This window comes from Thamnophis sirtalis, unplaced genomic scaffold, assembly GCF_051295495.1.
Source record: "Thamnophis sirtalis isolate CommonGarterSnake01/CBP01778 unplaced genomic scaffold, rThaSir2_p1.2 scaffold_4, whole genome shotgun sequence".
Taxonomy (NCBI): domain Eukaryota; kingdom Metazoa; phylum Chordata; class Lepidosauria; order Squamata; family Natricidae; genus Thamnophis; species Thamnophis sirtalis.
The window spans coordinates 25820214-25833418 of NW_028261384.1; the positions used below are offsets into that span (position 1 = coordinate 25820214).

The 13205-nt window shown below is 36.2% G+C and overlaps 1 protein-coding gene across 1 annotated transcript in view; it reads left to right on the forward strand.

The window, feature by feature from the left end:
* ABCB1 (ATP binding cassette subfamily B member 1) overlaps positions 1 to 11793 on the forward strand; it is a 43976-nt gene extending 32183 nt beyond the window's left edge. Inside the window, exons 22-28 of the mRNA XM_014052197.2 lie at positions 876 to 976; positions 1252 to 1392; positions 2607 to 2763; positions 3635 to 3832; positions 4650 to 4856; positions 8138 to 8284; positions 10171 to 11793. Coding sequence (XP_013907672.2) covers positions 876 to 976; positions 1252 to 1392; positions 2607 to 2763; positions 3635 to 3832; positions 4650 to 4856; positions 8138 to 8284; positions 10171 to 10377 — 1158 coding nt within the window. The 3' untranslated portion in view covers positions 10378 to 11793. The remainder of the gene's footprint in view (positions 1 to 875; positions 977 to 1251; positions 1393 to 2606; positions 2764 to 3634; positions 3833 to 4649; positions 4857 to 8137; positions 8285 to 10170) is intronic.
* Positions 11794 to 13205: the final 1412 nt, after the last annotated feature.

A 13205-nucleotide genomic window follows, 5' to 3' on the forward strand; every position in this document is an offset into this window, starting at 1 on the left:
ACATTGATCTTGCAATAGTCTTGTTTAATTTGAGTACCTATTGTTTTCCTTTTTCTTGTATTTGGAAGAAAATCTTCAAGACAGTTATTAATTTTATCCTCTCTCACAAGTTCTCCAAATCAAAGCATATTACAGCTTATCTGTTGCTGATGTTACAGATTAATGCTGCAACTAATGTCTCTCCCCTCATCATAGTGATTACAGTGATTCTGGCTGATTTCCCAGGATTTGAGATTCAGGGAAATCAGAATGAGTTTTCCTCTGACTCATCCTTAGAATGAGAATGAGTTTTCCTTTGACTCCCAATCCTGCACATAAAAACTATTCAAAAAAGATGCAAAAGCCATTTACAGTAGTCATCAAGTTCTGATGATATCAAAACATTATCAGATTTTGTCCAGTAGCCCTTCAAAAGATCAAAAAATCAAAATGCAGTCTCCTGCTCCTCAAAAATCTCTGCACCTGTATTGGTTTAATGCTATAAATCATACTATTTGTGGCTTATTCAATAAAGCATACCTAATTTGTCCATGAATTACTTTGCTGAGTAATGTTCTGTCAATGATTACAACAGATATCTGGAAGTAACTGTGCTCTGCTTCCACAATTAAAATTTGGTTGCAAATATATAAAACTATTTGACATAGCAGTTAGATAGCAGTTAGATAGCAGTTAGATAGCTCTAGCATGGTGTTATTAGTTTTATAGGTTTTTTTTGCCAAGTTATTTTTTTCCTCAGGGTGATGGTTTTAAAATGTCACCCTGGTATGTTAGGATCAGAAAATGCCAATCTGGTAAACGCTGTCCTAAATATAAAATTCAGATTGCAGAGTTCATTATTTTCCTGTTACTCGTGTATTTTTCACATTTTATAGATTGCAACAGAAGCTATTGGAAATATTCGAACTGTAGTTTCCCTTACTCGAGAAAGAAAATTTGAACAAATGTATAGAGAAAATTTAAAAGGACCTTACAGGTAAAAAATATTAAAATGTCTTGCCAACATTTAAAAAACAATTACTTAGAATCAAAGATTTTATCATAGCCTTTTCCATTATAATTCCAATATATCTCCACTTATAAAAAATTTCAACTTCTATCATTCTCTACAAGGCAGGTTTGTACCATATTAGGAAGATTAGCATGAATTATTCATATGGAATTTCTAATGGATTTTATTTAATTGATAAATATGTAGGAAATGTATCAGCATACAAAAAAACCCCAGCTTTTCCCCATTTTTTGTTGCAGAAATTCTATAAAGAAAGCACATCTTCATGGACTAACTTTTGGCATTTCCCAAGCAATGTTGTACTTCTCCTATGCAGGCTGTTTTCGTTTTGGTGCCTATCTTATTGTGAATGGACATATGGATTTTAAGGCTGTATTCTTGTATGTACCACTGCAATATTTTTTAAAAAACTATTTCAATGTCATCATAGTATATTAGAATAGTATCTCTGAAATTGTGATTGACTAAATGCCAGAATGCATGACCTTGTAGAAAGTTAAAGCCGTGGGAGAAAGAGTAATGTTTATGTGGAATGTATGATCTACCAGGCAGATACTTTAGAAAAATTTTGGAACCATGTTAAACAAAAGAATGAGTAACTTCATTCTTACAATAAATGGAAATCATTAGGTAGGCTCTTTCCTGTTTTGACTGACTATTTAAGCAGAGCAAAAGGTGTGTATTAAGAAAATAGTATTCCTACACAAGGAATAAAATTTGGACATCAGGAATACTGAGCAGCCATGAGATTAAAAAGCAATATTGACCAATTTAATCTTTGCACTGTCTGAAAATGATGGTGACCTAAAGCTTGCAGGAGCCACATTCCTAGAAAGAACACTAATTGCTGTTTCCAACAATTTTTTAAGCATTTAATTAAAAGAGGAAATATACAAAGTTCATGTTTCAATTTCAATTATAATAAAGGCAGGTAGCTAATACATGAGTTAGTTTTTGCATTGCTGATTTAAGATTTTTGCATATGCATCTTTTTCCAGAATAGAATAGTAAATCATCTATAATATTATAGAACAGTGATGAACCTACGACATTCCACAAAATACCTACAACAATTATTTTTAAAGCATGCCCCGTTTTTGTGCAATTTTGGGAGGCTGTGTTAGAATGGAGTGTGAGAATGAGGTGTGCTCTTGTTCAGCCTCCAGACCTTCCAAAAATGAATTTCTTTTACTTAGTTCATTTCATTAATTATTTGATGTTTCCTTATATAATACATTACACCACACATAATTGATTTCATTTTTTTACAAAATAAATGAATATTAAAAATAGTTTCTCTTTTGTTCTGGGGGGGGGGGGGGGGAGAGCGGACAATGACACACCAGCAGAGTCAAGTTAGACATTTTCTGAATTTTTAACATGCTGAGTTAAAAAGCTTTGCCATTACTCCACTAGTTAATCTTCCACAACCTGGTCTCTTCCAAATGCAATATTATTACATAAATTCTCAGCCATTGTGATAGGTTCTCACTAGCAAGAAACACAATAATAAAATGTGCATGTAAATATTATCATATCCCATTTCTTTAGTAATGTAATGTGTTTGTCCTGTTTTCTTATTTTGCTGTTCCAGAGTATTTTCCTGCATTGTATTTGGTGCCATGGCCGTAGGGCAGACATTTTCATTCACACCAGATTATGCCAAAGCCAAGATATCTGCTGCCCATTTGTTCATGTTATTTGAAAGAGTTCCATCAATAGATAATTACAATGAGGAAGGAAACAAGCCTGTAAGTTGATTTTTGGATATAATTTCAACACTTGATTTAGCTACTATGAGGATTGTTGTTAATGAAGTATTTATTGCTAGTTTCACAAGATTAATTTGTGCCATGTTATTCCAGTACATGCAGTTTAATAAATTATCAGCCTTGTTTTCACAGGCATAGATAATGTCAACTATCTAGTTCAATATATATATATATATTGAATATAGTTCTAGTTCAATATATATATATTGAAAATATATATATATATATATGAAGTATATATATATAGATTTTTAACAAAATCTGAACTAAACAGATCAACAAATCTGGATTAATGAAACCGTTAAGATAATATGAAGAATGCAATATCTTGATTTTTGCATCATAATTACTGCATCAATAGCACAATTCCATATGCCATTATATATATATAATGGCATATGGAATTGTGCTATTGATGCAGTAATTATGATGCAAAAATCAAGATATTGCATTCTTCATATTATCTTAACGGTTTCATTAATCCAGATTTGTTGATCTGTTTAGTTCAGATTTTGTTAAAATAGTTCAATTATCAGAATTCCTAGCTAGAAATCTGAAGTTGTAAACCCAGCACATTTGGATTGTGCAATAATAATAGGTTCATTTAGAAGTCATTCTTCCGTGCCATCTGGCTTCTGAGATTATCATATTAAATTACAGCTCTTCAGTCTTAGAAGGTATTAAAATATTGTTTTAATTAGAGAGGTATCTATTAGTTTTAGCAAAGGAAAGTTACAAAATAATTTCGATGGTTAATACCACTAGAACTGCTTGCTTTACTTTTGATATGTCTCTTTTAGGAATTTGTTAACCATTTGTCTTAACTGTATGGATGTTGCTTGGATTCTAGGAAACAGTTAATGGCAATATAGCATTTAAGGAAGTGGTTTTCAACTATCCAACCCGGCCAGATGTTCCAGTGCTTCAAGGTCTGAATATTGCAATAGAGAAGGGGCAAACCCTAGCCCTTGTGGGAAGCAGTGGCTGTGGAAAAAGCACAGTAGTCCAGTTGCTTGAAAGATTCTATGATCCCCTCAGTGGAGAAGTGGTAAACTCGTTTGGATTTTGCTTATATTGCTTTCAAAATTCAAATTCATGTAACATGATGCTAGATAATAAAACATTCCTACCCAGAACTGAAACCTAGGTGCCAAAATGTGGTAACATTTTATTTTAAAAAATATATTGTTATTTTCCCCTCTTTTGGAATTTTTAATAATTTTTAGAAAAAGGTGACCCTATTGGAATACAGGTTGTGGTATAGAAATAAAGAGTGAAGTTCCATCTCTTACTCTGGGTCATTCCTTCAAGTCTTTCCTGGAAGCACTCCCATATCAAGAATAGCTTAGGGCAATTTAAGAAATGAAGAGCTTTTGACTCTTGGATATTGTCTGTACCTTACATCCTCCTCCTTATATTGATTATGCTGCCTGGAACTTAATCCAGCAACATCTTCGACATAAAGTCATTTTGGGATGAGGTAAAATTTGATCCAAATATTTCCTTACTGTTTCATTCATTCATTTCATTCAAATTATGCATTAAGTTGATCATATTTTCATCTTATTTCTTGTTGGATTTTCTGTCATTTTGTAATTATTGATTGATTGGTTGCCATTTTCAACTCTTAGCAACTGTAGACATAGATTATTTCGATATAAAATCTATTCATAATCTATTCTTTCAAGTATCCTTGCCCTATACTCGCTGCCACATAACTAAGTTCATTCACTTTCCAGCTAGTTGTCCTCTTTCTTTTTTGTAAGGAAAAGTTTCAGTATATCTGATAACATTTTTGAAGGCCAATATCCATTGTACATCACAAAAATCTCTGCCTCTAAGCTTTAATAACTCTCCTTTTTCAGCTTTTAGATGGTGTAAATGAAAAGCAGTTAAATATTCAGTGGTTGCGGTCTCAGATTGGAATTGTTTCTCAAGAACCGGTCCTGTTTGGTTGCAGTATTGCGGAAAATATTGCCTATGGTGATAACACTAGGGATGTACCATTTGATGAGATATGTGAAGTAGCCAAAGCAGCCAATATACACTCCTTCATTGAATCTTTACCAGAGGCAAGTTCTTTTTCTAACATGTCCGTCATTGAATTCCTAGGTGTGTTTCTCAGTAGCAAAGAGACTCTTCTTGATTGTGTATTGTGAAGGAGTTTTTCTTAATGTAGAAATTAAGCAAAATGTTACCATAAAGAATAATAGATTGCGTATCCACGATAGCACTCAACTAATTACATTTAAAAAATGTTTATCAAATTAAAATTAGAGGATTAGAATTACCTCTTATGCTTATTAAGTTGTATGATTTCTTATGTGTTATTTATTTATTTATTCATCACATTTCTATACCGCCCATCTCACCTGAATGATTCCTAAGATTACTTGTTACTATTATTACTCTACTAAAAGAAATTTCACAGTATTAAATCTGCACTCTAATGGTGGAAGAGTCTTCTAGAGTTGGTTCACTCTGCTAAATTCTTACTATGCATTGAGGTAGTTTTTGACTTACGACCCCAATTGAGCTCAAAATTTATGTTGCCAAGCAAGACAAATGGAGTTTTGCTCCATTTTATAGCTACAACCACAGATTTAAGTGAATCACTGCGGTTATTAAGTTAGTGACATGATTGTAAAGTGAATCTAGGCTCCCCATTGACTTTGCTTATGACCCTTGGACACTGCAACTATCATAAATATGCGCCAATTGCCAAATGATTGAATTTTGATCATGTGGCCATGGGATATTGCAATGGTTGTAAGTATGAAAACTGTGTTGTAACTTTGAATGGTCATTAAAAAGGCTGTAAGTCAAGGACTATCTGTATACTAATATTTTCCCTAAATATTTCTACACAAATGTATACATGTTTCTACAAAAGTTCTAGCCAACTTATAATTCTAAAACAATTAATACTTGGCACTTAAGTACCTGCAGAACTGTTTATTCGTATCTCAATCAGCCCAAATTACTGGGTCATCCTAGGGCGAAACTTTTTTCAGTTCCTCGCTTTAGGTAGACATTCCCATGTCCCCGCTGTTACCAATTATTCCTGATCAGTACATTAGCAGGAGAAGTTGCAGTAATCTAATTGATAGATAACAGAGTTCAGGCTCCTGATTCAGGAAAGGTCACAATTGCACAGTTGACTGAACGTGTCTCTGGTCATGCCCACCATTTCTTGCTTCAGCAAGATCCAGGAGAACTCTCAGGGTAAGCATCTACTCCTTCAGAAGAAATGACATCCTATTCAGAGATAAAATTGGAATTATTTTGGAACAAGAGGCTTCTGCACAGAGAAACGTTCCATCATGCTCAAATTCAATTAGGTTTTATTCAGTATAATTATAGATCCCCACAGCTTCCAGGCATCGAAACAGGACTTGTACCAAATGTCCCACTCAGCTGGGGACATATATAAATGGGGATTATCAATATACAATATTGATTATACCTAGTATAATCATATTAGATAAGGACAAATTCTGGGCACCCCACATGGAAATGGCAAAGGGACTCAGCCTGTCCATCCCCACCAACATTTATTGTAGTCATCTACTCAGGAAGAATAGAACCACTAGAGAACAGTGGCCTTGGTTCCCAACTAGGAAGTGATATATAAGGATGCCATGGTCGTACTGAAAGATCTTAGAAATGTCTCCCATACAAATCCTGTCACAAAGCACCTTCAGTATGTCAGCATACAATTCACTTTCATTTCATGCTTGAGCTTGAGCCCCCATAAAAAAGAATTCATGTACAGGTAATCTTTGACTAACAACCAGAATTGGGATAGGGATTCCAACGGAAAGTCATTGCATTTGTAAGTTAAAGCACCACCCAAGTGACCAGAGTTGATTAGCACCAATTTTATAATGGTTGTTAAATAAATCTATTCTCCCAAACGGGTGTTCTGGCAAAAACTATTGGAAACTGGCAAAAAAAAAAATGCAAATTCAGTCATGTCGCCATGGATGCTGCTACAAGTCATAAATGTGAGCAAATTGCCACGCACCTGAAATGCAATCATGTAACCATGGACTGGGATGGGTGGGGTGGGGCAACAGTACAACATTTTGTCAACCAGAAATGCTTTTCAAGTCCATTATAACTTCAAAAAATTGTTAAACCAGTTGTAAGTCATGGATTACCTGTAATCTATTTTATTCAGTTCTTTGAACTTGATACATGCAGTAGGTTATTAAGAACTATGACTAACAACTGCATCTGAACTGGGAATATTCTTTCATTTTCTCTAACTGCCATAAAATGATTGAAATATCAGCTCCTTATCCTTGGTACGTAGCTATTTATATGATATTAGTAGGGTTAATTAATTAATTAAGCTTTTTACCTCTTGATAAATTTGGAGCATTGGCAGACTACTAAGAGACTATATTTTAACTGAAATGCTCCTCTAAAAGAAAGAATAGTACTTCAGAGAGAGACAGAGAGAGAAAATAAATCCTAGCTTGTTACCATAGATCTGTGATGGCGAACCTATAGCACATGTGCCACAGGTGGCAATCAGAGCCATTTGTTAGGGTACACGAGGAGTTGCTCTGTCAGCTGGCCAATGTGCATGCGCATGCTGGCCAGCTGACTTAGTCCTTCTTTTGAGGCTATTTTTCATTCTTCACCCTGGAGCACAAAAAACCATCCTACGGGCAAACCGAAGTTTGGAAACAGACTTCTGGTTTGCTAATAGAACTGTTTTTTGCCCCCTGCAGCCTTCAGGAGGCTTCCCTGAAGGCTCTGGAGGGTGAAAACTGGCCCTATAGACAAACTGAAGGTCACTTCCTATTTGCTCATAAGGCTGGTTTTTGCCTCCAGAGCCTTCAGGGAAGCCTCGTGAAGGCCCCTGAAGACACCAGAGGTCGAAAATCAGCCCTACAGAAAAACTGGAAGTGACTTCCGGTTTGCCTGTAGGGCCAGTTTTTGCCCTCCAAAGCCTTCAGGAAGCCACCTAAAGGCCTCTGGAGACTCCAGATGGTGAACAATGGCCATACAGCCAAACCAGAAGTCACTTCCGGTTTGGCCGTAGGGCCGTTTTTTGCAATCCGGAGCCCTCAGGTGGCTTCCCTGAGGCCTCTGGAGGGCATCTGGTGACGGGGCGGGGGGCTATTTTCACCTTCCCCAAGCTCCTAGACAGCCTCTGGAGCCTGGGGAGGGTGAAAAAACTGTGCCAAAACTGCGGGGGGTGGGTGGGTGTGGCGCTGGTCACACATATAACATTATGGGTGTGGCACCCGGGAGCCAAAAAAGGTTTGCCATCACTGGCATAGATGACTAAATTAATTGATACACCAATATTTATTGAAATAATGTTGATTACTTATAGAAATATAATACTACTGTTGGTGACAAAGGAACTCAACTCTCTGGGGGCCAAAAGCAGCGCATCGCTATTGCCCGTGCTCTCGTCCGCCAGCCAAAAATTCTGCTGTTGGATGAAGCAACCTCTGCCCTTGATACAGAAAGTGAAAAGGTAACTATTTTGTCACTGCAAAAAACAGGTTTCCAATTGGGAAGGTTTCAGAATGCAGCATATCATTTGAGGAAGACCATATCTAAATAGTAAGCATATGAACAAATGTCTCCATTTCAATCCCTAGTTATTTCAATTAAGTTGGAAATGTTCCTTATTCTAGTTGTTATTGATGCTATTTAAAGAACTTGATGAGATGAGGTAAGATAACATCTATTTTCATTTTTTACTGTGAGCACACTGGCCTATATTTAAAATGAAATCCTGTTGCCTGCTCTCAAAAGAAAGTATATATCTACCAATACACATACATAACACACACATAGCAATAGCAATAGCAGTTAGACTTATATACCGTCTTGTTTGTCTTACCTTTCTGTATTTGTTCCCCCTCCCTTGGTTTTTGTTCAGCCGCCCTGAATCCCTTCGGGGAATAGGGCGGCTTACAAATCGAATAAATACCAAATACCAAATACTATACCGCTTCATAGGGCTTTCAGCCCTCTCTAAGCAGTTTACAGAGTCAGCACATTGCCCCCACAGTCTGAGTCCTCATTTCACCCACCTCGGAAGGATGGAAGGCTGAGTCAACCTTGAGCCGGTGAGATTTGAACCGCTGAACTCCAGATAACAGTCAGCTGAAGTGGCCTGCAGTACTGCACCCTAACCACTGCGCCACCTCGGCTCTTATATTAACTTTAATATTGCAAATGTGATTTCCACGGATACTATATATATTCAAGGAGTAATGGATAAAATGTTATATGTATACCCATACCCATATGTTTATATACATACATTTATATTATTATATTATATTATCATATCATATCATATTTATTATATTATATTTATTATATCATATTTATTATATTATACTATACTATATTATATGACTGCCTATCAAATTTAATGAACCTAGGCAATTCATAAGAACCAACAAAAATAAAAACTAAACAACATTCTTATTTGGTGCCCAGCCACCACACTATTAGCCTTCTGACTCAACCTCCAGCCTAACCCAATGCTTGGCAGAAGAGGCAGATCTTTCTGGCCTTTCAGAAGGCTAAAAATGATATGGACCCCTTCAGTCTCTGTTGGGAGTCTATTGCATAGGGATGGAGCAGCTAAAAAAATCCACCCTTCAAAGGTTCCATCTAACACAGCAACATTTAAGGGCGGGACCTGAAACCTGCCTATCCTATCCTATCAGACTTATTGGCATAGACAGATATTAAGAACCAATTTTAACTAGTGTGGATAATCCTGGCCAAATGGACTAAACGTTTGCTTCAATATAAATCAGATTTTGTATTCATGGTTTCTAGCCACCAAGTGACTAAGCTACAGGGACTCCTAAAGAGTTCATAACTAGAAAATTAACATCTATCGTTCAAATTAAACCGTGAAGCTGTTTCAGAATTGATTGCATATTAAGCTGCTAAGGATACATCTGTAAATAAACATCTTAAGAAATAAATGCATATAGGATTGTGTGTGTTTCAGCTTCCAATAGACCAAAGATTTTATTAAATTAATTTGAATTTTTAAATGATATTTTTCCATAAAATCATGCAGAGTTAGCTTGGATTTCTATATCTTGTCTGAAAGTACAAGATGCATATAGGATTGTGTGTGTTTCAGCTTCCAATAGACCAAAGATTTTATTAAATTAATTTGAATTTTTAAATTATATTTTTCCATAAAATCATGCAGAGTTAGCTTGGATTTCTATATCTTGTCTGAAAGTAATTCTAGTCATTATATAATTAATTCAATAGTTCATTTTAACAATGAACAGTTATAAACAAAATGTACATATTCTCAGAGAATAGAAGAGGACTTTTTTATTTATTAAAATATACATTTTTTTTTCTTTTCAATAGGTTGTTCAGGAGGCTCTGGATAAAGCCAGACAAGGTCGTACCTGCATTATAATAGCTCATCGCTTATCAACAGTGCAGAACGCTGACAGTATTGCTGTAGTCCAGAATGGGAAAATCATGGAACAAGGAACACATCAGCAGCTACTAGCTCAAAAAGGAATTTATTATTCACTAGTCAATGTACAGGCAGGAACAGCTCATGTATAAATAAGAAAATGAACATACTTGAATGGATGGATTATATGGCATTAAGTTGGGGTTGACTCTTAACGACTGTACAGATAGATTTTCATCAGAATGATCTGTCCCTAGTTTGGTCTTTCAGGTCTTCCATAGGTGCATTGATTGCCACAGTAATTGAAAACATCTGTCTCGCTGCTGGTTGCCCTTGTCAGTCCCTAAGGACCAAGAAAGATACATGTAACTACTTTTGAGTAGTTTCTTTTTTTGTTCTACACCTATAGGCAGAAATATTGCCAAAGTAAAGCAAATATTTGCATCATCATAAATATACACTGGGAATTGCTAGGGAGGAACTGTTTTAACTCTTCCTTCTGATCAGACTTCCCATGCTTTGCTGACTCTTTGCCTTCTGAAATGCAGCCCTTCCTTCCTGGGACTCCAGATTACATTACTACCTTTCCCAGCCTTATAGATTTTTTTCATAGAATTAGGTCTTCATATAACATACCGAAAATATGATATTCAAAACCTGGTCATTTGTTTGTGCCTTGAGAAAGAACTGTTGATTTCTTTCACAATCCAATTCTTTTCTATTCATGATATTCTCAGGAATCTTTCTCCTACACCAAAGTTCAAAAGCATCAATATTCTTTTTATCTTGCTCCTTCAAAGTCCAACTTTCACATCCATAGAGAAAATATGGTCTGCACATTTCTGATTGTTTAGATATACACATCTTTTCTCAGGACTTCATGGCTATTCTAGCAAATGCTAGTCTAAGGAGTATTTCTTGGCTGCTGGTTCCTTTATTGTTATGAAACAATCCTAAAAATGAGAGGTTGTCACCGTTAATATTTTTCCTGCAATATGCAGTATGTTCCACAGATCAGTTCAATAAATAAGAGAAGGATACACAATTTTTATTCACTCCTTTGCCAACCTTGAGCCAGTGTGCTTCATCATGTTATCTCCAGACTGTGGGTTCCCAATCAGATTTGCTGCAGCTAGCAAGTACAGAAGATATTATTCACATTCTTATATTAAGCAAGATAGGCCAAATTTCTAAGAATAATCACCAACATTAAACATCTGTTTTGAGTCAGGTTCTGCATTCCAGCTCTCTTTGTTTATTACTTTCTGCTGGCTAAACTGAGCACTTTATATCTTGAACAGCTGTATTTGTATGATGACTTCAATAATTTTATCATCATCACCTTCCCAATGAAGTGATAGACCAAGAAGTTTCCTTTGTGACCATGCAATGCAAAATTACATACTTCAGATTTTAAATGTACATCTAGAGCTTGAAAACTAACACTTGCATTTTGGAGGAGGTAAAGAGATAAGAAAGAGAAGCTTTAAAAACAGTTATTGTTTCTAGTGAAAAGAAACGGTTGTTGATATCTGTTGAATGTCATTAAATAAAGTTTCAATAACCAATGGGCATTGGGTTATTTCTATGAATATACAGTTTAAAAATGTTTAATGCCTTTAAAGGAGGGATATTTGGAGTCACAACCTATTGTGACATTAAAAGTGAATCAAAGTTAAATGTCTGGAGGAGAGGAATTTATCTATTATCTATCTATCTAATCTATCTATCTATCATCTATCTATCTATCTATCTATCTATCTATCTATCTATCTATCTATCTATCTATCTATCTATCTATCTATCTATCTTATTCTTTATAATGCCACATACATAGAACAGAACAACCTGACAATAATGGAAACAAATCGCTTAACCCTTTCTGAAACATTATAAAAAAGAAATACTTTTCTGAAACATCACGGCCATATTTGCTGTACATTTATTTTATATATTTTAGTTGGAGAAATTTGCTGAGTGTATTTATTTATTAATCACATTTATTATTTATTAGTGTATACTAGTATGTAGGTGCATGACAAACTTGTATGCTATTTACTTCTCATTTATAACCCAATCTTCCTTTCGCTACCCACTGAGGTACACACAATTAGCTCTCCCCAGTTACTATTTAAAATGACCCGGAACATTTGAGATAGCTGGAGATTTGATCTTAGACTAGGGTTCTGTGTCCCTGCAGGTTGGGAATGTATGCATCTGTCCTTTGGAGATAGTTTCATAGCTATTGCATGTATATTTCTGTGAATGTTAATGTTTTGGCTAGGGGGCGCTAAAACAAAGCAAAGAAAATTTAGAAGACAGCAGGAAAGGGAAAGCAGCAAAGGCAATTTCATTGTAAAAAGCCAGGTCCCTGCTCTTTGTTTCCATTTTTTTCTAGCTTGACAAACTTGTCTCACAGTTGCTTCCACTTCCCTTTGCATCTATCTGGGTCTACCTCCAAAGTTCCTCTAATTTCCCTCCATGAATTGGCTGTTACTCCTTGTTTTTTGTAGCATTTATCCACTACAACATGCAAATGTTTGTATCTCCACATTTTGTCAGCAAGACTATCTAACTACTCCATTTAGTTCTATGAATGTGCCTTGCCTTCCACCTACCTTCCAATGCTGTGGGGCCTGGAGTGTTTCCAGATTTTTATGGTCCGTCCACATCTCGAATGGCAGTTTACTGGCCTCCAGGATGTAAGGTCCAGTCCCGGTAGTCACAGAAGAGCTGTGCCACCACTACCCCCTGGGGTCTTACTCCTGGCCCATGTCCATGTGCGGCTGTCCCTGCAGCAGCTGTGTGTTGCCTCACCCCTCACACTACTTTGGACCGACATCTGGCAGTGCTGGCTCCTCAACTTGCTCCAGCCTGAGGACCATCTCCCCTGCCTGCTGCTCTACCGCACCCACAGCAGCCGCTGGAGCCGCCCCCTCTGCCATCCTACCCCCACTCTCCTACCTTTTAGGAGAAAGCA